We start from the raw sequence: 21,392 nt of genomic DNA, 5'->3' as shown, positions 1-21,392 counted from the left end.
GCTGACCTTTTGGAAAGCTCCCTGCCACCGTGCCATGGAGGTGGGCTGAGATAAGCCCCCGTGCTGCCGGGAGCAAGCGGGAGGCTTAACTGAAGGTGTGTGATTAATAACAAGCTGTGCTGGCCGTTAATCTTGCGTGCTTAGCCAAGGTCCCGAGGGGGCTTTGCTGGTGGCTGCGGGCACGGGATGCTGTGCAGAGAGCTGGGGATGTGCGAGGAGGGGGCTGCAGTGCTGGGACGGACCCAGAACCCCCCCCTCTTCTCCCTCCTTACACGATGTTCAAGGGAAAACTGGCTGCAGCCCACATCAGGAATGCGTTGTGATGCTTCTGTCCCTGCTCAGCCCCTCAGCTGGGTCTGCTGAGGGTGGGCAGCAAAGATAAACCCGCCCAAGTGCTCCGATTCCCCCTCCTGCTGACCCCGTGCAGCCCCCTGGGGCGGCTCAGGGAGCTCACACGTGGCTGCGGGTGCCTCGGGTGAAGCCCCTCCAGCAGCACCACCTTGCAGGTTTTTTGGGGTTCCCCTGGCTCACATCTCATCATTGCCATCACCAGCTCAGCCCGCAGCCAGGATCCAGCTTTGGGCTGGGTCTGGGGATATTTCACTCCAGAAACGCGAAATGTTGATTCCGCTTTTTGTTTATTTCTCTCTGGCACCCCCCTGCTCCCTTCACGGCTCGGAGCTGTAGCTGCTCCTGCCCAGCACGGCTTCGCGGAGCAAAGCCTGGTGCCCATACATTATTCAGCATGGAATAACCTCTCTCCTGGTCTGTTTTTGCTCCTTCACGTTTCTGAGCTGGTTTTTATACCTGTATTGATCATTGGCAAGGGATGGCTAAAAGGTTTGTGTGCGCACTCTTCAGCCAGCAGTTACCTGCCAGCTGCTTGTTACTGGTGTGTTTATTGATTGCAATGCAGCAATGCCCGGAGGCAGTGGTCAGGATTGGGTCTAAAGTATGGGGATTGGGTAAACAGGATGAAGAGAAAGTCCCTGGCCCCCAGAGGTGGCACCTGGCGGGCTGGGCGTGCAAAGGGATCTGGAGCATGGCATCTGCACGGTGCTCCAAGGAGGAGAGCAGCAGCGGCTAAACTGCAAATGAAGTGCCCAGGTGCTGAGCTGGCCTTTCCCAGGTGCTTTGGGGATGAAAGCGAACCCGGAGCGAAGGATTTGCTGAGCCCAGCCCTGTTTTTTCCATGGCCTGGTTCCAAACCAGGCTCCAGGAATCGATCAGGTTGCTCACCTTCACAGGGGAGGCAGGAGGCCGTGTCCCCACCTCGCTGCTGCGTGTCCTTCACCACGTCCCTGAACTTCTCTGTCCCCATCACACCCAGTGTCTGTCTGTCTGTCCTGCCTGGGCTGCAGACGCTTCTGGCTCGGGCAGATCTTGTAGCTTAGTGCCAGCACTTCCCCGTGAGCTGCAGGGGCTGCCGAATTACCGCACCACACCAAATCCAGCCTCATTTTTGCCCACTCTGGAGCTTCGAGACCTGCTAATCACGCTCCTGTGTCCTGCCAGAGCTTAATTTTTCTCCTGCTGTTGAACCAAAGGCAGGCGTTTGTCCTCTCCTGCATTTCTTGGTTCATTTATTAGCTGCCTTCTGATGCATCTTGCCAGGCTGGAGGTGAAACACGGCAGCAGAGCATCACTGGGCACGTGTTGGCTGTGCTGCAATGTGCCGGGAGGGGACCAGGTGGGTTACGAGGTGTGCTGGGTGTGCAGGGGCAGGAGAGGGAGACAGCAGCATTTTGAGGCCTGAATAAAATAAAGAGACACTCCCAAATCTGAATATAAGCACTCGGTTCTTGCTTGAAGCCCCCCCGTGCTGCTTTGGTAGCCCAGATGCGCTTGCAGGGAGACAAGAACCAGGCTCGCTGTGCGAGGCAGGGGAGGGGAGGGTTGTCTGCAGGACCTGAGCTGGGTTCCTAATGAGGCAGCTCGAAGGAGATGCTGGAAAATTACAAGGAGAGCCTTTGGAGCAGTGGCTGTGCTATCACAAACCCACGATCGTCACTGGGTGCATGCAGCTGAGCATCCCCCCCAGCACCTCGGGGACGTGGCAGGATGGGCACCGGGCTCCTGCCCTGTCCTCGGATGCTGGTGGGCATGGTCACACCAACACCTCTGGCTGCTTTTAGGGGGGGCTGCTGGGGAAGGGGTATCAGGAGCTGGGGGCAGTTCTGCACGCTGCTGAAGTGATGGGGAGTATTGATCCTGGCAGCGCTGAAAGGTGCTTTTGAAATCGCCCCCTTGAAATTAACAGCTCATAAGGCAGGACAGAAAGTCGAAGAAAACAGGATTTGATGCCTCGCGGGGTCAGGGCTTTACAAAGTGTTCTCGGAGCTTAATTGCTCCGGTGTCAAGTCCTGGACTCACAGCACAGGCCCTGGCAGGGTACTTAATTTTAGGCATGTGCTTGTTCCCCTGCTGGCAGCCCTCTCCCTGGTGAGCAGCAGCGGCTGTGAGCCACGGGGTGCAGGCGAGGAGCATCCCAACAAGTGGGGCACAGCCACGGCACGAGGCTCTGCTCGGCCCCGGGCTGCATCCCAGCGCTTGCAGCCAGCGCAGCCACCGCTCTCATCTCGCTGCCTGGCATCTACTTAATTAGAGCCGCTATTTTCCCGTGCTTTCCACGGTCACTGAGGTGTATTCAGGCTGCAAGAAGGGCCATTCGAATGGAAACGCGATGGCCAGATGAAGGCATTTCTAATTATTTTCTGGCAGATAAAAGCCATCTCTCCGCCTCGCATCTGTTCGCACGAAAACCAACGCGGTGCCCGGCCTCCAGGCTTCACCTTCCCTCTCCAGCTGGCAAATGCAGCCCTGGCATCGTGCAGGGACAAGCAGATGTCCAGCAGTGGCCAGACACGCGTGGTGCTGATGGCATGGCAAGGTCGTGGGACTGATCAGCTCCTTTGGGGATGAAATGCGTTTTGTGTAGTGTCTGCTCTTCCCATTCCTGGAGACCGTGTGTTTCTATAAGCGGGTTTCGTGTCCGTGCTGGGGCATCGGGCTGGATGCTGCACTCCAGGGGGGAGGCTGGGTGTATTTTTCATTTTTTTTTTCCATCTGTAATTTAATCAGGGCATGCTTCCAGCAGGTACGTCCTAGGTGATGCAGCACCCAGGGGCCTGGGACATCAGTGGGTAGGAACCGGCTTTGCTCTAGTGGTGCCTGTGATAATTTGGCTGAAAATATCCTTTATTTTGGGCTGCTGCAGATGTCGCCGGGGCAGCAGGAGGCAGCCCAGCAAGGCAAGGTGTGCACAGGCACTGCTGGCACGAGAGTGCCCCGGCTGCTCGCTGGGTTAGCCCAAACATTTCTTTCCCTTTCCTGGGAAGTTTCTTGGCTATTTGCTGAATTTCTGACCAGGAAGAGCCATTCTCTCTGCCAGCACATCTCCAAACACAGGTAATTTTCCGCAGTTCATTGAACTTGGCACTGAACCCTGTGGGAGCCATTCAGAGCAAGCAGGGCTGAAATCAGCAGCTTTGCACCCTCTGCGCTTTGCTGGGGTTCAGCTCTGTCCAGCTCAGGCACCACTTCTGGCTTCTCCTGGCTAATTCCAGCCGAGAAATGCCACGAGTGCTGCTCCCCTTAACTCAGCATCTCCCTGCTCAGAGCTTTGCTGGTGGCTCCCATGTGGGGAGCAGGGATGGAGCCGCCTCGGCACAAAGCGGAGGGATTTCTGCCACCTCGGAGGGCTCCATCCCGTAGGAGATGGAAGGTGCATAAATTAGCGCGAATTACCGAGCTGTTAAATTGCCCTCCTTCGTGAAATATGTTTATTTTGTAGCCAAATGAGGACTCGCTAAGCTGGCTTCTTCGCCTTTGCAGAAACTTCTGCTTTAATCACGTACAGGTTATCGTAACCTTGGTAATCACAGCAAAATTTAGAAAGGTGAGAGGAGCTCTGCCTCCTGCCACGACGGGAAAGCGGGGTGCTGTTGAACCTCAGAAGAAAACAGCATTGCTGGCACCCTCCCCCAGCTGGGCTACAGCACACAACCACAGGCCAGGAAAGGAGTCCGGATGCCTGTGGCACGTGGCAGGTGTAAGAAATGTGCAGGTGGCTTAACAAAGAGTCCTGTAATTGCTGGAAACCCCTTGCTTCTGAGGTCATCTCCTCCCTTCTGGCAGGAGGAAGAGCGGGGAGCAGAGGCCACGCAGCAGGGCGTGCATCTCACAGCCTCTGCTTTGCTCTTTAAATCACTGGTGACGGGGCTGTCCCAGGGGCCAGCACATTGCTTGGGCTGTCTCCAGCACCCTTTGTCCCTCGGGTAATTCCCTGTGCCTCTGCAAACAGGGAGCAGAAAGGGCACGAGCCCTCCTGTGGTCCCCCTGCTCCAGCCCAGCTGGCTGATGCCAGGAGATGCAGGCAGAGAGGGTGCAGTCGGATGTAACGTGGGATATTGGCTCAGGCTGTCAGCAGGTTCCCACGAGAGCTATTTGCTGCTGGGCTTCTCAGCCCCAGGAGCGATGACTCGGAGGGAAAGGTTGGGTTAATTTGAAAATAGGTCAACGGGATGTAAAGATAAGCCTGCAGTCATCTGAATTCAGAGAGCCTGCCCCGCGCTCGGGAAGGGAACGCGTCCCCTGGTTGATTGAAGTACCTACAAGGGGAAAATAGCAGGACAAGAAGCTGCTGTAGATTTATTCTGGAGTGGGCACAGCTGGTGGAGGCAGCTGGCGGAGGGGGAAGCTCGGTGCTCGTGTCTGCTGGCATTGGAGGCGATGTGAGCCCTCGTGGGAAGTGAGGGCTGAGGAAGCTGGCCGTGGGGATGCGCTGGGCGTCTCGGCGGGGAGGTTTCTGCAGGAGCAGGACCGGGATCAAGGGTTTCTCGAAAACAAATCTCCTGGCTGAGCTCGCTGAGAAAAATAGGTGTTTGTGCTCGTCAGTTTTATTTGCGTAATTTCAAGCGCCATTAATGGTACACGGCACGAGGAAAAATCACGGAAATTTCACTCCAGCCATGAGTGAAATTGGGTTTAGTAGAAAATTAGTTGACTTAACTGGCAAATGATGAAAGCTTGAATAAAGAATGTTTAAATAAGGAGGAAAGGGGGAAAAAAGTCCCACCACCTAGGAGGTGCGGCCTGCATTTGCGTGATTGGATTATTAAAATCAGCAGTTCAGAATTGGTTAGGAAGGATAAGAAAGTGGGAGAGAGATGCTCTGCTTCAAAGCCACCAGCTCTGCCTTCAGATTCCTTCCTGACTCGGAGCACGGGTGGATGTGGAGAAGTCCCAGACATCTGGGGAGAGGTGGCAGGGCTGGGCTGGCCCCGTGGCACGTACCCAGGGGGAAGGTTGCAGAGGCTTCGGCATGAACTGCGCTGTCTGCTGCCTCCTGCAGCTCCTTGTCAAGCCTGGTCAGGGCTTTGTTCAAATCCTGGATGATTCTGAAACAAGGGTGCCTGTGTGACACATCCGAGCTCGTGGCATCTTGCTTGGATGCATCTCACGAGCAGCCTCATTACAGAATGTATGGCACGTGTGTGCTGGAAAAGAAGTGGAAAAAGTGAAAAGATCTGGTTTGGTTAAATGCAAGGTTTGCTTGGCTCCATGGCTGTGCACTTTGGTGCAAGCCAGCACTGCTGCCAGGCTCTGGGCAGAGGTGCCTGCAGCCAAAACTCAGGGCTGGGTTGAAGAGCAGAGGTGCAGAGGGCTCGGGGAAAGGCACGGCATGGTTTCCATAACTCCTGAATACACATCGCTTGATGCCTGAGGTGGAAGTGGCACGTAGGCAAGCAAACGTGGCATTTACTATTGCATCTCTATAAAATCCTGGGGATTTTTAGTGGCTTTAAAATTCCCTTTCTCCCTAGTGCAGACAGCCAGGCTGTGCCCTGTTGCTCCAGCTGGGTGCAGCCTGTCCCCAGCCCGAACCCATTTCTGGGACCGCATCCTGCCCGCCCTGGGGGGCACCGGGGCATCATCTCCCATCAGGAGGAAACATCTCCACCCCCATGAGGCCGGGTCACCTTGCTGCCCTATTTATCTCATTGAGGTGGCTCGCGGAGGTGAGAGCCTTTCTATTCCTGCCACCTTCCCAATCTGCTGCATCGTGTAAAATCACCCATAAAAGTGATAAAAGTGCAGCTTGTTTCCCCTGCGGCTGACCCGGCCGCTCTGCCTGGAGCTGCTGCTGATATTCCTTGTGACAGGAGCAGCGAAGCAGCTGCAGACGCAGCTCTTTGCCTTGAATTGAAAATCTGTGCTTTCCCTGGCTTGGGCGAGCGGTGTGATTCTGTGGTTACTCACTTTGTGGAGTCGCAGGAGTGCTCAAGGGTTTGGGATGGCTCTTGTAGGGATGCAGAGGGGATGCTCAGTTTTGGAAGAAGAAATGTAGAGAAATTGAGAGAACCCATGAGAGAGGTGATATAAGAGTGAAGGCTTCAAAGTCTGGACATCTAAAAACCATCTGGGTCTTTTATTCCTAAGAAAAGGGAAAATACACATAGGGATGGATGGGATAAATTCCCGTTAGGAGTTAGCGAGGAGCCCAGAAGAAAACAAAGCCAGACATCTCAGCAGTCAGGATTTCCAATGGTGCTGGGCTCAGCTTTGCAAAATACAACAAATCACAGATAAACCCCCCCCCCGATAGAAGAACTGAGGCAGAACGGGGGCTGCAGTGTGGTGGGAGTGGGGCAGGACCCAGCTGGGTCAAATGGCCTCAGCATTTATTTTTATTTTTTATTTTTATTATTTTTTATTATTATTTTCTTGTGGATGTTTTCGTTTCACAGTAATGGAGGAGCCAGTGTTTAGGAGGAAAAAGGCACAGGAACATTGCCACTGAGGGGCGGATCGCCTGTATTTCTGAGCACACTGGCACTCTGAAATCACACGTACATGTTGCAAGGGTTTTTGAGAAACCTGCTGAAGTTGGAAGGTGTCACTTTTTTTTCTTTCTGAGGAGGAAACGTGGTCCAGACAAGCAGATGGGCTGTCAGGCTGACATCAGTGGTACACTTAATGGAACAGCTTTGGGGAGAGGGATTCATCAGTTCACAGAGGTAATTGAAAATGGAAGGAGACATGCCGCAGGTTTACCAGCCATGTATCACGCCAGATTAATCACGTTGCACGTTGGCGGCAAGGTAACTGATGATCTTGATAAAGAGATTGCAGTCGATCTAGTTTATCTGGGTTTTCAGAACGCACCTTATCTGCTGCAGGAGGGAAGAGGGGGCTGAGAAGGGTTATTTTAAGGAACTGGCTGAAAATCCCTGGAAATGGCACCGAATGAGACCCCCGGTCTGACTGCCCTGGCTTTGTGAGCTGTTCCACAAATGGGACAAAAACTCAGAAATAGTAATAAATGTACCCAAAATTCAGGGGCAGGCAGAGGGGAATGTGAGGGTCCTGTGGGATGTGATCAGTACCTGTAAGGGCTGGAGAGGAACAGGGTGTGTGTGATCTGCACGGGGTGGATTTGGGACCAGTGACCAAGCTGGAGAACTCGGGGGCACAGAGGACACGAGGACACGGTTGTGTTAAGTCTGTTGGTGCTGATGTGATCGCCAACAAAGCAAAGCAAACTGGTGTTTTCAACTTGAGGCCAGTCCTGTAGGGCCAGGGGAGCACGTGTGTCAGACGAGATGCTGGTGAGCTCTTGCTTCTTGTTCTGCAAAAGCTTCATCATCCATGTGTGCGCAGCAGGAACTTGGCTGGAGCGGGTGTGAAGATGGGGAGGGACCAGGACTCCCCCAAACCTCAATTTTTTGGCCCAGGAAATGAAGGCTGAGCAGAGAAATGCTATTTTCCTGCCTTTCCAAGTGCTGAGAGAGGAGCTCCAGCCTCACCTCACCTTGCACAGGGAGCTCTGCCTGGGGACAGATGTGGGGACAAGGCTGTCCCCGAGTCCCCAGGGCACGAGAACAACGTGGAGAGCATGGAGCTGGCCAATGACCCTTCCTAAAGCCCTGTGAGGGGTGTGCACATGTGTTGTTTGGAGCTGATGGGCCCTCCTGGTTCTCTCCAGCAATTTAGGGGTGCCTCCAGGACGGGGAAACTGTCCCTTGACCAACCCTTTGCCTTTTGACCTGATCTACACTGACTACCACGGCCTCCAACAGATGAAGCAGCACATGGGGCTCTCCTTTAAGAAATACAGGTAAGCAAACCCCTTCTTTCTCCAACCCTCCTTAGCTAGCAAGCAAAGGCAGGTGCTGGTGACCTCGAAGGACAACGGGCAACAAGAGATGCTCCAAAACTCATCATCACCCAGCTGCTGCACCTCAGGGGCTGAGCGGTGGGGTCTCCATCACCGCTTCTGCCCCCAGCCCAGCTCTGCCCTGTCGGGGCAGCCTCCCCTCCCCAGGAGCCCCTGGCCTCATCCAGGCAATCTCTCCCTTTTTTATGGCAGCTCGGATTTTTGCCTGGCTTTACCAGCTGCCGCCGTGCTGCAGCCCCTGCTGCAGTGACACGAGGGGGTCTGCTCGCTCCAGAGCCTCACGTGTTTGAAACAAAACCTCGTTAGAAGAGTCTGAACTGGGAGGAAAACCCCCAACCTTATGGATGTCTGCGGCACATGTGTGCCTCCAAGCTGCAAGCCTGCGGGCATGGGTTGCTGTGCCACAAAGGGAGCGGGAGCCCTTTGTGTCTGCGAGAAGCAGAGCCCTGGCCCTGGCTCCTTCAGCACCAAGACAAATGTCATCATCCCCTGGTATATCACCAGGCAGGAAAATATGCGATTTAATTTAGTGCTGATAGTCCTGCTATTTATTATGTTTTCTCCCATCTCTTCCACTATCCTGCACAATTTTATTAGAGAGAAAAATGACAAGCAATGTTATTGCTTTTATTATAAATGCATTTGCTCTCACATTCAGCTTGTTTTTCTCTTCCCCGGCTTGATGTTTCCCTTTCTCTCCTTGGTCTTGTGTTGGTAATGCCTGCCTCAGCATTCCTGGGATATTGGGAAAAGCATTAGCAAGTCTCCAGGACGTGCATCATTCTGGAAAACAACAGGGAGAGAAAACCCTGGGGTGGGAAATCGCTCCTTAGGCAGGCGTGGGGACGTGACCATGTCCTGTATCCTCTCCCAGGTGCCGCGTCCGAGTCATTGATACCTTTGGGACGGAGCCAGCCTACAACCACGAGGAGTACGCCACGCTGCGTGGCTTCCGCACCAACTGGGGCTACTGGAACCTGCACCCCTCCCAGTTCATGACCATGTTCCGTAAGCTGGGGATGGGGACCCACGGGGGCGATTTTGGGGGCTTGTAGGTGCCGCAGAAGCAGCTCTGGCTGCCTTTAGAAGGAGCTACAGGGACGGTGCTGTCCTCCCTGGCTGCGATCCCGCTCCCCGAGGCATCCAGGTGGGCACTGAGGCACCACATCCCCTGGTGCCTCTCCTGCTGTGGGAGTGTGAGATGCAGGAGAGGTGGCTCCAGCACGCTGCCAGCTCCCATGGCACAGTCTGGTTTGCAGAGTGCAATTTTTCCTCAGCTGGGATTTTTGAGGCAGGAGGCAGCCCAGGGCTTGGATTTACCTGATAAGTCTTGCCGTGGAAGGGAGCTGCACTCGAGCGAAGCCCGGTGACCCTTTGGGTGCTCAGTGACTCAAACATTAATTTTTCCTGTCTGGAAACCCATTTATTATCCTTAAAAATGCCTTTTGTTTTAAAGAGCCCCTCGAGCAGGTGCAAAGCCTTTATTTTTTGAGGTGCTCTCCTGGGATTTCACATTATTTTTCCTCCAAGCTCCATCAAGGCGCTGGAGCCGGCCTCGTCTCAGCCCCACGAGGTCCGAGCCGTGTCCCTCTTTTGGTGTCCGCAGCTCACACCCCCGACAACTCCTTCATGGGCTTCGTGTCGGAGGAGCTCAACAAGACGGAGAGGCAGCTCATCAAGTCCAACAAAGTGGGCAGCATGGCGGTGGTGTACGGGAAGGAGGCCAGCATCTGGAAGGTGCGTGTCCTTGGGCGCCAGGGCCACCACTTTCCATGCATCCATAAAAAAAAATAAATAAAACATCCTTCTCCCATTCATAGGAGGTACCGGGCTCTTGGTACTGGCTCTGCCTCCCCTCCTCTCTCTTCCAGAGTTGTTTTTCCTCCCAGGGCTTGAGAACAAGGAGATAACTCTTGATTTTGTGTTTTTCTTTTTTCCTTCCCCCTTTGCGCACCACTGGGGATGTTCCAGCTGCAGGTAGGGTGCTGCACCCCGCTGCTGTCCCGTGTTAGCCCTGTGCACTGTCTAGGGGGGGGGAAAACGTCATGTTTGCCTCTTGTTTGCCCCCAAGTGGATGGGGGGCTGCATCTACCCACATGCCCAGCTTTCCACATTGACAGCCCAGGAAATCCTGGGGCAAAGCCCTGGAAATCCATGGTGAGCCCAGATCCAACCTCCCCATGTCACCTCCTCCTGCCCACGGGTTCGTGGCTTTGCCATCGTGCCCCCTGCCCATCCCTTGTGCCTCTGCCCTGGGCGTGTTACAGGGAGAGGTGAAGATGTTTTGTCATCTCATTTGACCCCCCTGAACCTCTTCTTGTCCAGAAGCTTCATTTGAGCTTTGTTAGGTTCATCTGGGAGGGGATTCAAGACGGTGAAAATCACCATTTGCCTGCCTTTAGTGCTACAAACGTTTTCTCCCTTTAGCTAGAATCCACAAATAATATCCAACGCCCCCAACAGCATGTCGGGGTTAGATTATGCTCAGCAGAGCTGGGTCTGGTTCTCCCCACCAGTGATGCTCTGTGGTGTTTTACCTCCATCTCCTCAGGCCCTTTGTGGCCAAGATTGCACCCCGCAGCTTTGTGTCACCAGGAACTGCTGCTTGGCTTCTTTCCTCTGTATGCAGCTCTGGTTTTTAGCCTTAGAGAAGTCCAGGGCTACGTGGCTGAGTGCAGAAATGCTGTGTTCAGAGAGGCTTTAAGGCAACGTGTGGAGTTTTCTCAAATTCCTCCTTTATACCTCCTGATTCCCTCCCAGCCTGCTCCTTAGGGGCCTATCGCAGCCCTGGAATAAGCTGAAAGCACAGCATCCAAAGTATGGTCCCTCTGTGCTTTTCTGAGCAAAAAGAAAAAAAAATATAAAAAAAAATCTGCAGCAGAGAAATTGTTAAAATGGAAGGCTGCTTCGGAGAGCAAAAGCTAGAAAGCCTCTAAAAGAAGAAAAATGATGACCCTCTTGATTTTCCAGGTAGTAAAACAGGCTGAGGGATTAAACCCAAGTGAGAACATCCTGGGGACTTGTTACGTGGAATAAGAGGCCGTTAACAAGCCCTGGCTTTGCAAACCTCCCCCTGCCTCCACTCATCTGTAATTCAGCAGCTCTGGCACCAAAGCTGCCCGTGGACGCTGCGGGGAAAGCCGGGTTTGGGGTGCTGGTGTCCGTGGCATGTTTTGGGGTGCTGGATTTTGGGGACCCCCTCCTCTTGAGGGATCCATGGGGGAGGAGAGGGTACAAGTTTTGCCCTTCCTAAAAGGGTTGGGGGTGGGTTTGGTGGTTTTTGGCTGTTCCAAGCGAGCGGTTTCAGAACTAAATCTCACCCACCCCAGGAGTTTGGGGGGGTCAGCCCCCCAAATTCTTGCGTCACTCCTCCGCAGGGCAAGGAGAGGTTCTTGGCCATCCTCAACAAGTACATGGAGATCCACGGCACGGTGTACTACGAGACGCAGAGGCCGCCAGAGGTGCCGGCCTTCGTGAAGAACCACGGGCTGCTGCCACAGCACGAGTTCCAGCAGCTGCTGCGGAAGGCGAAGGTGGGCAACCCTCGAGCTCTCTGCCACGGCCCTTCATTAAGCAGGCCTTGAGAAACCAGCTCTAATTAAAGGCGAGGGCAGTGGGGGGAGAGCCCCGTGCCTGCTCGCCTCCTAGGTTCGCTGTCAGCAGGGCTAATTACCCGGGAGTGGAGCAGAGCACCTCATTTCAACTCGAGACGTGTCTGACGAGTTTCTCCTCCTCACAGACAGAGTGCAAAGTTTCTTGATTAATTAATTTCATGCTCAGGCTTTTTTAGTTCTTTTTCTTCTTCCCCTTGCCTCGATAAAATGAAATGGGACAAACCTCAGAGCGAGGTGCAGGGTGCTGGCACAGTGCTCCTGGTTCCCCAAGCAGAGCAGCGTATCTCCCTGCAGGACCACGGTGGTTGCAGCCACTGTGGGTGATCTCTGCAAGTCCCCCTGCTACAAACACCCCATTATCTTGTACCAGTGGGCTGTGAGCCACAGAGCATCCATCTGACCACGGGGGTAGTTTTTAACACCTTTAAGCTGTGGGGTGTTGAACCGCGTAGAGCTGCCATAGCGGCTCGGTAGCAGCACAAGATGCTGGTGGGTTATTCAGGAGCCTTTCCACAGGGCTGGCGTGCCAGAGACCAAGGCAGCATTAACTCACATCACCTGGGTTTGCTTCTTGCAGCTCTTTATTGGCTTTGGGTTCCCCTACGAGGGCCCTGCCCCGCTGGAGGCGATCGCCAACGGCTGCGTGTTCCTGCAGGCACGCTTCAACCCCCCGCACAGCTCCCTCAACCACGAGTTCTTCCGCGGGAAGCCGACGTCGAGAGAGGCAAGTGTGTGTGTGTGGGGAAAAAAGGTGTTAAACTGGGATTTTTTGGAGAGGTTTTCTCCAAACCCTCAGGTGCAGAAGTATCCAGAGTGTTTGGATGGAAGGGGCCCTGCTGGGTGTTGCAAAGGAGAGCGTGGTGTGGGAGATGCTTGCAGACCCCAAAAACGCATGTTAATTCCCTTCTGATCAGGGCAGATCCACGCACACCTCTCCTGGACAGGGTCTGGTGCTCCCCTGCAGGCTGAGCCCAGCAACTCCCCCCTCGTTCTGCAAAACGAGAAGGATGCCGGGACCTCAGCACGGCTGCAGGGGGACAAAATCCCTCCCGGGCTTGCCTGTCACTGGGAATTCAATCTGAGCGAAGCAGGAACTCTTTAAAAGTTAAAGGGTTGAGAAAATTGCCTCTTTCATTATTAATGAAGTGGATAATGCAGCGCTCGCTCCCCGCGCTCAGCCTGGCAGTGGCTGTCATGTGCCTGGTGGCTGGGCCACTCTGTCCCCAATCGTGCCTGTCCCCACCGGCTGCCTGGGGCTGTGAAATGCCCCAGGGTGGTCACAAAGGGGAGGGGAAGGAGGTTTGGTAATCTGCTGGGGAAACAAAGGGAAGGGAGAGCAAGCTGGGGAATAAACTGAGGAGTGTGTGTGGCTCTCCTCCTCTTCCTGGCAGGTTTTCCTGCTCTGCAGTGCTCCCCAAAACAGCTCAGCATCCTCTCTCTTCCTGTCCCATGGGGAGATTTCAGGCTCTGGCTGCCTTACAGCAATGTGGGGTTGGAAAGGCAGTGTCAGAGGTTTAAATAAAAGAGGCAAGTTCCCCCAAAATTGCCTGGTGAGAGGTGGGTGGCGGTGGGGTACCAATGAGTGGCTTCCTGCAGCATCTGCCAGCACCACTTTCTCCTGGTGACAACTTCTCTGCCCCTTCGGTGGGGATAGATTTTGTCTCCGACCTGTTTCTTGACCTGGCAATGAGAGATGTCTGTTTTGCCCCCTGGCTCCCTTGAATGATTCAGGTCAAGGTTAGGTTTTACCCGAGTTATGGGGATGGGGACATTCGGAGCAGCTGGGGCACTTTTGGCACCGATGGGAACGAGGCATCCCAACCCAGCGGGAATTTTAGGGCATCGGCCTAACGCTGGGGAGCAGCTGGGCTTGGAGGAGCTGCTCTCTTCCCAGCACATCTCCATGTGCAGTGGTTTAAAACCAAACACGGCTGAGCCGGCGGCAGTCTGCTCCTCTCCGCCGGTGTGGCTGCGGGTGCCAGACAGCAGCGCTGCTTCTGGCAGGGACTGCAAAAAAAACAGCTCCCGTTGCTGCCTTGTAGGTGTCCTCCCAGCACCCATATGCCGAGGACTTCATTGGGAAGCCCCACGTGTGGACTGTCGACTACAATAACTCCGAGGAGTTCGAAGCTGCTATCAAAGCAATCATGAGGACCCAGGTGAGGCTCGGAGAAAGGGCTGAGGGGTGGTCACCGATGGTTTCTTCAGGGCAGCTCAGGGTGCTGCTTGTGTTGGTGTGGGTCAGATGGAGCAAGGCGGTGCTGGGGTGAGGGAGATGAGGTTTGGGACCAGGGGGTGGCTGGAGATGCGTGGCAGTGGTGGCACCTGGCACTGAACCACACTGCTGCAAATATTTACCTCCTGTGCAGGGGTTGGAGCCTCTCCGAGTTTGTAAAGTCAGTTTTCCTGGAGTGAGAAGTGCTGGTCTCTGATCTCTCACGATTTATTTTGGTTACGATGAACTGTCCCCTTGTGATAGCAATGTGTTGCTGAGATGGGGCTGGGCTTTGGGGCTCACGGGATGGGATTTTGGAGGGTGCTGGGGTGATGCTGACCAGGGGGTGACCGCAGGCTTTGCTGGTCACCTGCTTGTTGGCGAGGTCACCAGCAGAAACGTGCGTCTTTGCTCCTCCTGGCTTAACACAAAGCAGACACAAACATACTTGTAGAAATCCGATAAACCCAGCCTCTTGGTCTTACTGGGGCTGAAAACACAGGAAAGGTCCCTGTCATCGCTGCCTGTCCCTGCACGAGAGGCACCAGTGCCTGTGACAACCCGAGGACCTCGTCCAGCCAACGCAGTCACTGCCCGGCTCTGTCACCCATGACCGTTGTGGCTCTTCATCTCCCTCACTTTCCCTAAGAGTCTGCAAAGAACGAACAAAACTGACTTAGGAAAACATTCTGTCCTTTTGCGCACGCGTTGTGGGATCTCGATTAAAATGAAATTAAAAACGATTCCATCCCTGCTGCCGTGCCGCCGGGCCAGCTGTCGGCGTGCGCCAGTGGCAGCAAGCGACCCGGCACCATCTGCTCGGGGAGATGCTGCAGGGTGTGCAGGAGAAGGGGAGAGGTGTTGGAGAGAGAAAACAGAGGTGTCTGGGGCTGCCTGCCATCAGGGGCATGAAAAGGGGAGAATTAGAATTAAGTGTGGGGGAAGTGCTGGCTTTTGGGGTGATCCGGTCCCTGGGCAGCTGTGTCATGCTGAAATGTGGACTGAATATGGACTGGGTAATTTAGGAGTTTAATGGTAAGCCCAGGGTTTAAAATGAAAAAAAAAGGGAGGATTTTGGGAAGTTCTGCCTCAGGCTGATGAGTTCCCATCACCAGTTTTCTCCCTGTTCCCACCGTCAGCTGTTCATGCAAATGCAGTTGCGGTGCAGTCACAACACATCCTTCCTCCCTCCCTTAATTAACATTTCTTACATTGCAGAACAGCTGGTGGGAGGCAGGGGAGCACCAAAAACGTGGGACCTGAATGGGTAGCGGGGGGGTGCCAGGTCCGTGGTGTGGGAACCTGGGGCTGGGCACTGTATGGGGCTTTCTGTGCCTTCCCCATTACAGTGCGACACCCACACTGGAAATGGGGCTTCATGGTCCTATTAAATTAAACCTTGAAGGGGAGCAGGGAGGGAAGCTCAGGCTGCCTCCCAAAACCAAGGAGGTCCTGTCCACCAAGAAGGGTGCTGGGATAATCCTACAACAAACCTCTGCTGGTTTGTGTTTTGGGATTTTTTACATGATCTATAAATCCTCTGGAAGCAGAGCAGGGACCAAGGATGAGCAACTGCTTTTTTTTTCTTCCTTTTTTTTTTTTTTTTTTTGGTTAAATAGAAAGGTCTGCAATACTAGAGATGCTGTCAAGGCAATTAAGTCTAAAATTGACCTCCCTCACAGGTTTAAAAGCCCCATTATGGGCTTTGGCTTCAGGAATCCCTTGGTATCTTGTCTTTAAAGTAATGTTTGTTACAGCAGGAAATGAAAACAAATGTCTTAGCGGCAGGAGCGGGCGGTTCAGTGCTGCTGCTCCCAGCCAGGTAGGAGGAACAGTTTTCCTGGCTCCTTTTCTCCCCAAGGCAAAACGGGACATTGTGTCATCCGAATATTTGGCAAATTTGTCTTTCAGAATAATGACCATCAATTTATAATTTTATTTTCACTGGAAACATTTCATTTCAACATTACCGAAATGAGGTGACGTGTTTTGGTTTCCCATCTGCATGGCTTTGTCTGAAACTGCCCGGCTCGCTCATTGAAAGGGAGGCTTGGATCCGAAATGATGCATTTCCCTTTGCCTCCCCAAGCAAAACAGATTGCCTGACCTGAAACAACACATTTTTCTCCTTGATGGGTGGAAACACTGGAAATTGAAATCCGACCCAAAACTGATTTTTTTTTTCCTTTTTTTTTTTTCCTTTTTTTTTTCCATCGTGACACTGAAAAATCACTCATCGCACACCTTTGGCTTTGAAGCTCTGAGGCAGGTGTCGGTAAAACATTTTCCAGAGGCGAAGCTGGGGAAGCTGCGAGGTGTCTCCTTTGATGTGCCTCCACAAGAGGCTTCATGTGGGGTGCTGGCACCCAGGGGTGCTGGGACCCATCGAGGGGCTTGGGAGCTGCTGCCACCAGTGGGGAGGTGGCAGCAATCCTGAGGCTGCGCTCGCCTTCTGGGTCTGTGTGCCCTGCACATAGCGGCGTTGAGATGCAGCAGGTGTCCTTCTCCGTGAGCCAGCTGAGGTTTGCTGGAAGAAAAAAAACTTTTTTCCCTCTTGCTAGAGGTTTCAGCACGGCTTGGGTTTGCAATGCCTCTTTGCAAGCGGCAGCACCCCCTGCGGGTGGCCCCTTTGGAGCTCGTCCCGCGGTGGAGCCGCTTTGTGCTCCCCGATTGCTCTCAACCCCAACCTGGCCGTAAGGAGGATTTGGAGCATGGCAGCTCCATATAACAGCCAAACCCATATAACCCAGACAGCAAACCACCACCCAGGAGAGGGAAAAACATGAGACAAATTGCCCCCCGGAGCAGTGACACCAGCCAGGGGCTGGGAGCGAGGAGGGGAGAGGTTTCCATGCACGGTCATTTTTTTGGCCTTCAGCTTCTTCCCTTGTCAAAAACAGTCCCCGCACAAGCAATTTAATAGACCCAATATTCTGGTGTAGCGAAGGGAGAAGGCTTCATTATATTAAAGTCAAACATACAGGAATATAATGGAAAATTATACATTTCAGACTATGCTTGAAAGAGTGGCGTATTAAACATCACCGCCAAAATAGCTGGTTAAAGCCTTCCCAGCCTGCTGCTACGTGCTGGCAGACAATTGCATTACTTTTCTACTTATTTCTCTGGTGACGTTTGGATTTATTTTTTTCTCTTTTGTTCCCTTTGGACCCAAGGAGGCTTATTCCTCCCTGCAGCTCTGGGATTCCAGAGCAGGACTGTAAAAATCCCAAAGCGCCTTCGCGCCTTGCTTTGGCCCTGGGTTCCCCAGTGATGTGTGCAGGAAAGGGTGGCAAAACCCATCCCAGGGGGACCCCTGTGGCCCCCAAACCTCGAGCTGTGGGGTTGGGGTGATGGGGTGAGCCCCCCCCAGCCCTGCCTGCCTCTAGCTCAGAGCATCCCCCAGGGCAGAGCCCGAGCTCCCGGCGCGGGGAGCAGCATTAACACCGCAGCTGTCAAGGGGAGGCCAAGCCTGTCAGGTTTTAATTAAACAATTATCTTCCCGAAATTGGCATTTTCCTGCAGTTGTGGTGGCGGGAGCTGAATTTTAACGAGTGTGGGTGAGGAGTGGCAGGGGCAGCGAGAGCTTTTGGGGTAACTCCGGGGTGGTGGGTGCGCTGTGGGGGGGTCGCATCCCATCATCAGTCACATTGTGCCCTGCAGGCATGGTGTTTTGGGGGGAAAGAGGCTGTTTTACAGGCTTCTGCTGCATGGCAGCATCCTGAGCAAAGTTCCCCAGCATCACTGCTGTGAGCACAGCGCTGGTGATGCTTTGTAGCTGGGTAGCCCCAAATCCACTCCAAGCAGCCCCAAAGCTGTGCCAGGCAGCCCCCAGCCCTGCTCGGGCTTCATGCAGCAGCACCGTGCTCTGTGAAGGACTCGGCCCCGGTTAACTCACTGCTAATTCAGAGGCAGGATCAGTGCCTGCCAAGGTGTCAGCCCCGATTATGCTGCACACCTGTAATGAGACAGAGCAGCTGTGATTTCCAGCCTTGCCGAGATCTCAGGTGGGATATTTATGGTGGGGAGACGCTTGGAGGGATCTTCTTGGCAGGCTGAGCCTTTTGAGCCCGGCTTTGACAGGTACTTCAAAGGAGACGGCTATTTTGGATGCGCAGAAATAGGAGAAGCAGTGTTTTCCGGCTGAACTATCTTTGGGGTATTTTTGCTTCTAATCCATCCCTCGCACGAAGCTCAGCAGAGATGCGCAGGAGAAGGGGGGGCTCCAGCACCAGCCCCTTCCCGCACCAAACCCCACGGAGGGAGGGATAAGGTGACCCCACAGGGTCTGGGGGTGTTGCGGGGGCTGGGATGCAGAGGGGGGAGCTGATTTCCACAGCGGGATGCGAGGGCAGCTCTGGGGGAGGGAGGTGCGATGTGGAAAAGCAAGAGGAGAGCAGCAGCGTTTCATAACCCGCGCTAAAAATACACCGGAGTGCTGCTGGCTCTGCACAAACAGCAGGACGGGGCTGTGGGAGGCGTTTGCTCCATCCCAGGGTGAGGACCTGTCCTGTGGTCCCCCGTGTCCAACACGCCGGCCACCGGCATCTCCAAGGGGCCAGGGAAATGCCCCTGGAAATGGTTGGGAAACTGGGGTGGAGCAAATCTGTTGAGCTCCTGGACACTTTGTTGGGCTGGAAGTGTTCAAGCTTTCCTTTGGAAGTGACTTATTGCATTAAACCGAATTTATTTTGCAGTTTTATTTTACAAACAACACCAAGAAAAAAAAAAAGACAATAGAGCAAGGTGACCTCATTTTAACCAATATATGGGTCAAACCCCAGTTAATCCTTCACCCTTTTTCTCTCAAACACTTTACTGCTTGCCAAGGTTTTGCAGTGCTAGGTTTTTGCAGTCCTAGTTTTCCTCCAAATTGGATCGAAGATTTCCAAGCTGAGGTCCCAGTCCTGGTACGGGTCTGATTCCTGCAGTGCCCTTGCGTGGTACTTGCTATTTTTAGGAAAAGGAGACGAATTAATTCAGGAACTGGATGGTTTTCTTCCATGTCCTTCTGCTCTGGCGGTAGATGGAGGGACAGGAGTATTATTTATTCTGTATTTCCCCACGGTTCCTGTGCTCTCCAGCCCGGTGATGGCTGGGATGGGCGAGCCTTTCCCTCCTGCTGCAGTGCTCTTCTCTTCCCCTGCACAGGTGGACCCTTACCTGCCTTACGAGTACACCTGCGAGGGGATGCTGGAGCGGATCCACGCCTACATTCAGCACCAGGTCGGGCACCGTCCCTGTTCTGCTGGGGAAGGGACCCCTGGCCCATGGAGGCTCCTGGGGGGGACACAAAGCAAAGATGCTCAGGGGCTGGCAGAGGGAGGCTGGGGAAGGAGCCGCCAGCAGCCCGAGCATCCTGCCGTGCCCCCATCCTCACCACCCCCCCTTTCCCTTCGGGCACTGACCTGTTGCCTTTCCCTCCTAGGATTTCTGCACCACGACGTCTCCTCCTCCCCCTCCCAGGGCCAAGAGCCCTGCTATGCAAAGCCCCCCGAGCATGCTGGCCCTGTCCCCCAACGCCACCCACCTGGTGTGGTCCCCCAGTGCCAGCCGGGACCCCCACGCCTGGCCACCGGTGGACTCGCTGCAGGTGTGGGTGTCGGAGACGCGGCACGCCTGCACCGAGACGTGCCGGCGGCACGGGCTGGTCTGCGAGCCCACCTTCTTCAGGTTCCTCAACAAGAAGGAGGTCTTCCTCCAGTAAGTCCTGTCCTCCTCCTCGGCACGGTGCGGTGACACCCTGGGGGGCTGCCGGAGATGCTCCCCCGTTCCCCAGGGCTGGCTGCTTTGTCCTGCACCCCCGTTGTCCCCGTGTCCTCCCCCTAAAACCCCAAAAGCTGAATGGTTTTGTCCTTCCCAAAGCAGCGCTGGCACATCCAGGCGTGCCACCATCCCTCTCCCACCCCGCTTCTCTCCGTCTCCCGCGTGCTCTCTCCCTTTCTGTCCTTTTTTTTTTTTTTTTTTTTACGTCTTTCTCCATAAAACTGCCTTTTGAACACACAGCAGTGAAGTTTTAATAGAGTATAAATCTGTCACCGGGCTCCATGCTGCTGCGTGGACAATTAAGATGCGAGTATTACCATTTCCGTCACGCCGGCCAGGCAGGCAATTTGGGGCCTGGTGACAGTTTTATATGACAAATTAGAGCTGGGGCGTGCATTTCGCTCTGTGCCCCAGTGCCTGGAGCCCTGGGGGAGCTGCGGGTGGGCTCAGGGGGCTGGAGGGGCACAGAGCAGGGGCAGCGCTGGTGCTGGAGCTCCTGCTGCAGACACGAGCCTGGAGAAGGATGAAGCTGGGATCCTGCTGCTCCTTGGGGCCTTTGTGGGTTCCCATCTTCATTTTCCTGCTTCGGGCTGTCAGGGGACACCAGGGCGTGCATCTGACTTGGGTGCACTCCCAGGGGACGGTGCCCACAGGGTGCAGGAATCCCCCTTGGCCCAGGGGGGATGTAAGGGGTTTTAGTGGGATTTTGCCTGTGATTCCCTGAGTCCTCCATCTATGGCCTGCATGAGGTTTGGGGCAGTCCTCGGGTTGCATGGTTCGGTTTTGGGGTGTTTTGGGCTGGCAGCTGGCATCCACATCAAGGTGCCAAGCATAGTGCTTGTGGTTCCTTCAACCAGCAGAGACCCCAAATCTCACCCAGGGTACACCCTGGGGAGGATGGACAGAGAATTAAAGACCCCATAGCGAAGCACCGGGCAGCCTCCCCACCCGGAGAGGGGGCACCGAAGCCGACCCGTGCTTTTTTTTTTTCCTTCATTCCCAGGCTCAGCATCACCTGTGACAGCACGGAGTACGAGATGAACCATCTCTACCCGGCGGTGGCCGAGAACGTCCACGAGTGCTACCTCCAGAAGGAGCCGCTGCTCTTCAGCTGCGCCGGCCACAACTCCAAGTACCGGCGCCTCTGCCCCTGCCGCGACTACCGCGAAGGACAAGTGGCTCTGTGCAGGGACTGCGTGTGACTCGGCCACGTGCTGCAGCCGGGGGCTTGGGCTCAAAGCTTCTGCAACAGCCGGGCAGCAGGACGGGTCCCTCCCGGCGGGACGCGCGCTGAGCCGGGGGTGCCAGACTCTCGTGGGTTGTTTCGTCCTCCAGCCGGCTGTGAATGACCGTGTCCCGACGTTTGGTTTCCTTTTCTTCTCGAGGCGCAGCGCCCGTCCGCATCCGGACCCACCCGGACCGTGTTGGGGCTGGGGCGGGGTGGCAGAAAAAGGGGGCTTGGGGAGGTGGGGGACACCCTTCCTCTCTTCTGGCAACGGGGACGAGCCACCAGCAGACTGCAGTTTCAGGGTTTTCAGCCTCTTGAAGCATCCGAGGTCGTTTTATTTATTTATTTTTTAACCACTCCCTCCCTGACAAGTGGTAAATTAAAGGGGAA

At 54.6% G+C, this 21,392-nt stretch overlaps 1 protein-coding gene across 1 annotated transcript in view; it reads left to right on the top strand.

Annotated features, from left to right (window-relative positions):
* The window catches only part of MGAT5B (alpha-1,6-mannosylglycoprotein 6-beta-N-acetylglucosaminyltransferase B), a gene marked incomplete at both ends in the record, with an annotated part of 56,012 nt that extends 35,036 nt beyond the window's left edge, over positions 1-20,976 (top strand). The window contains 9 exons of the mRNA XM_084298333.1: positions 7,988-8,119; positions 9,054-9,187; positions 9,786-9,916; positions 11,557-11,712; positions 12,371-12,517; positions 13,836-13,952; positions 19,160-19,234; positions 19,437-19,711; positions 20,778-20,976. Coding sequence (XP_084154459.1) covers positions 7,988-8,119; positions 9,054-9,187; positions 9,786-9,916; positions 11,557-11,712; positions 12,371-12,517; positions 13,836-13,952; positions 19,160-19,234; positions 19,437-19,711; positions 20,778-20,976 — 1,366 coding nt within the window. The remainder of the gene's footprint in view (positions 1-7,987; positions 8,120-9,053; positions 9,188-9,785; positions 9,917-11,556; positions 11,713-12,370; positions 12,518-13,835; positions 13,953-19,159; positions 19,235-19,436; positions 19,712-20,777) is intronic.
* Between the last annotated feature and the right edge of the window lie 416 nt (positions 20,977-21,392).

The sequence above is a fragment of the Netta rufina genome, assembly GCF_964035555.1.
Source record: "Netta rufina genome assembly, chromosome: 19".
In the NCBI taxonomy this organism is placed as follows: Eukaryota; Metazoa; Chordata; class Aves; order Anseriformes; family Anatidae; genus Netta; species Netta rufina.
The sequence above is the reverse complement of the archived record's forward strand: the minus strand, read 5'-3'. Positions and strand labels throughout refer to the sequence as shown.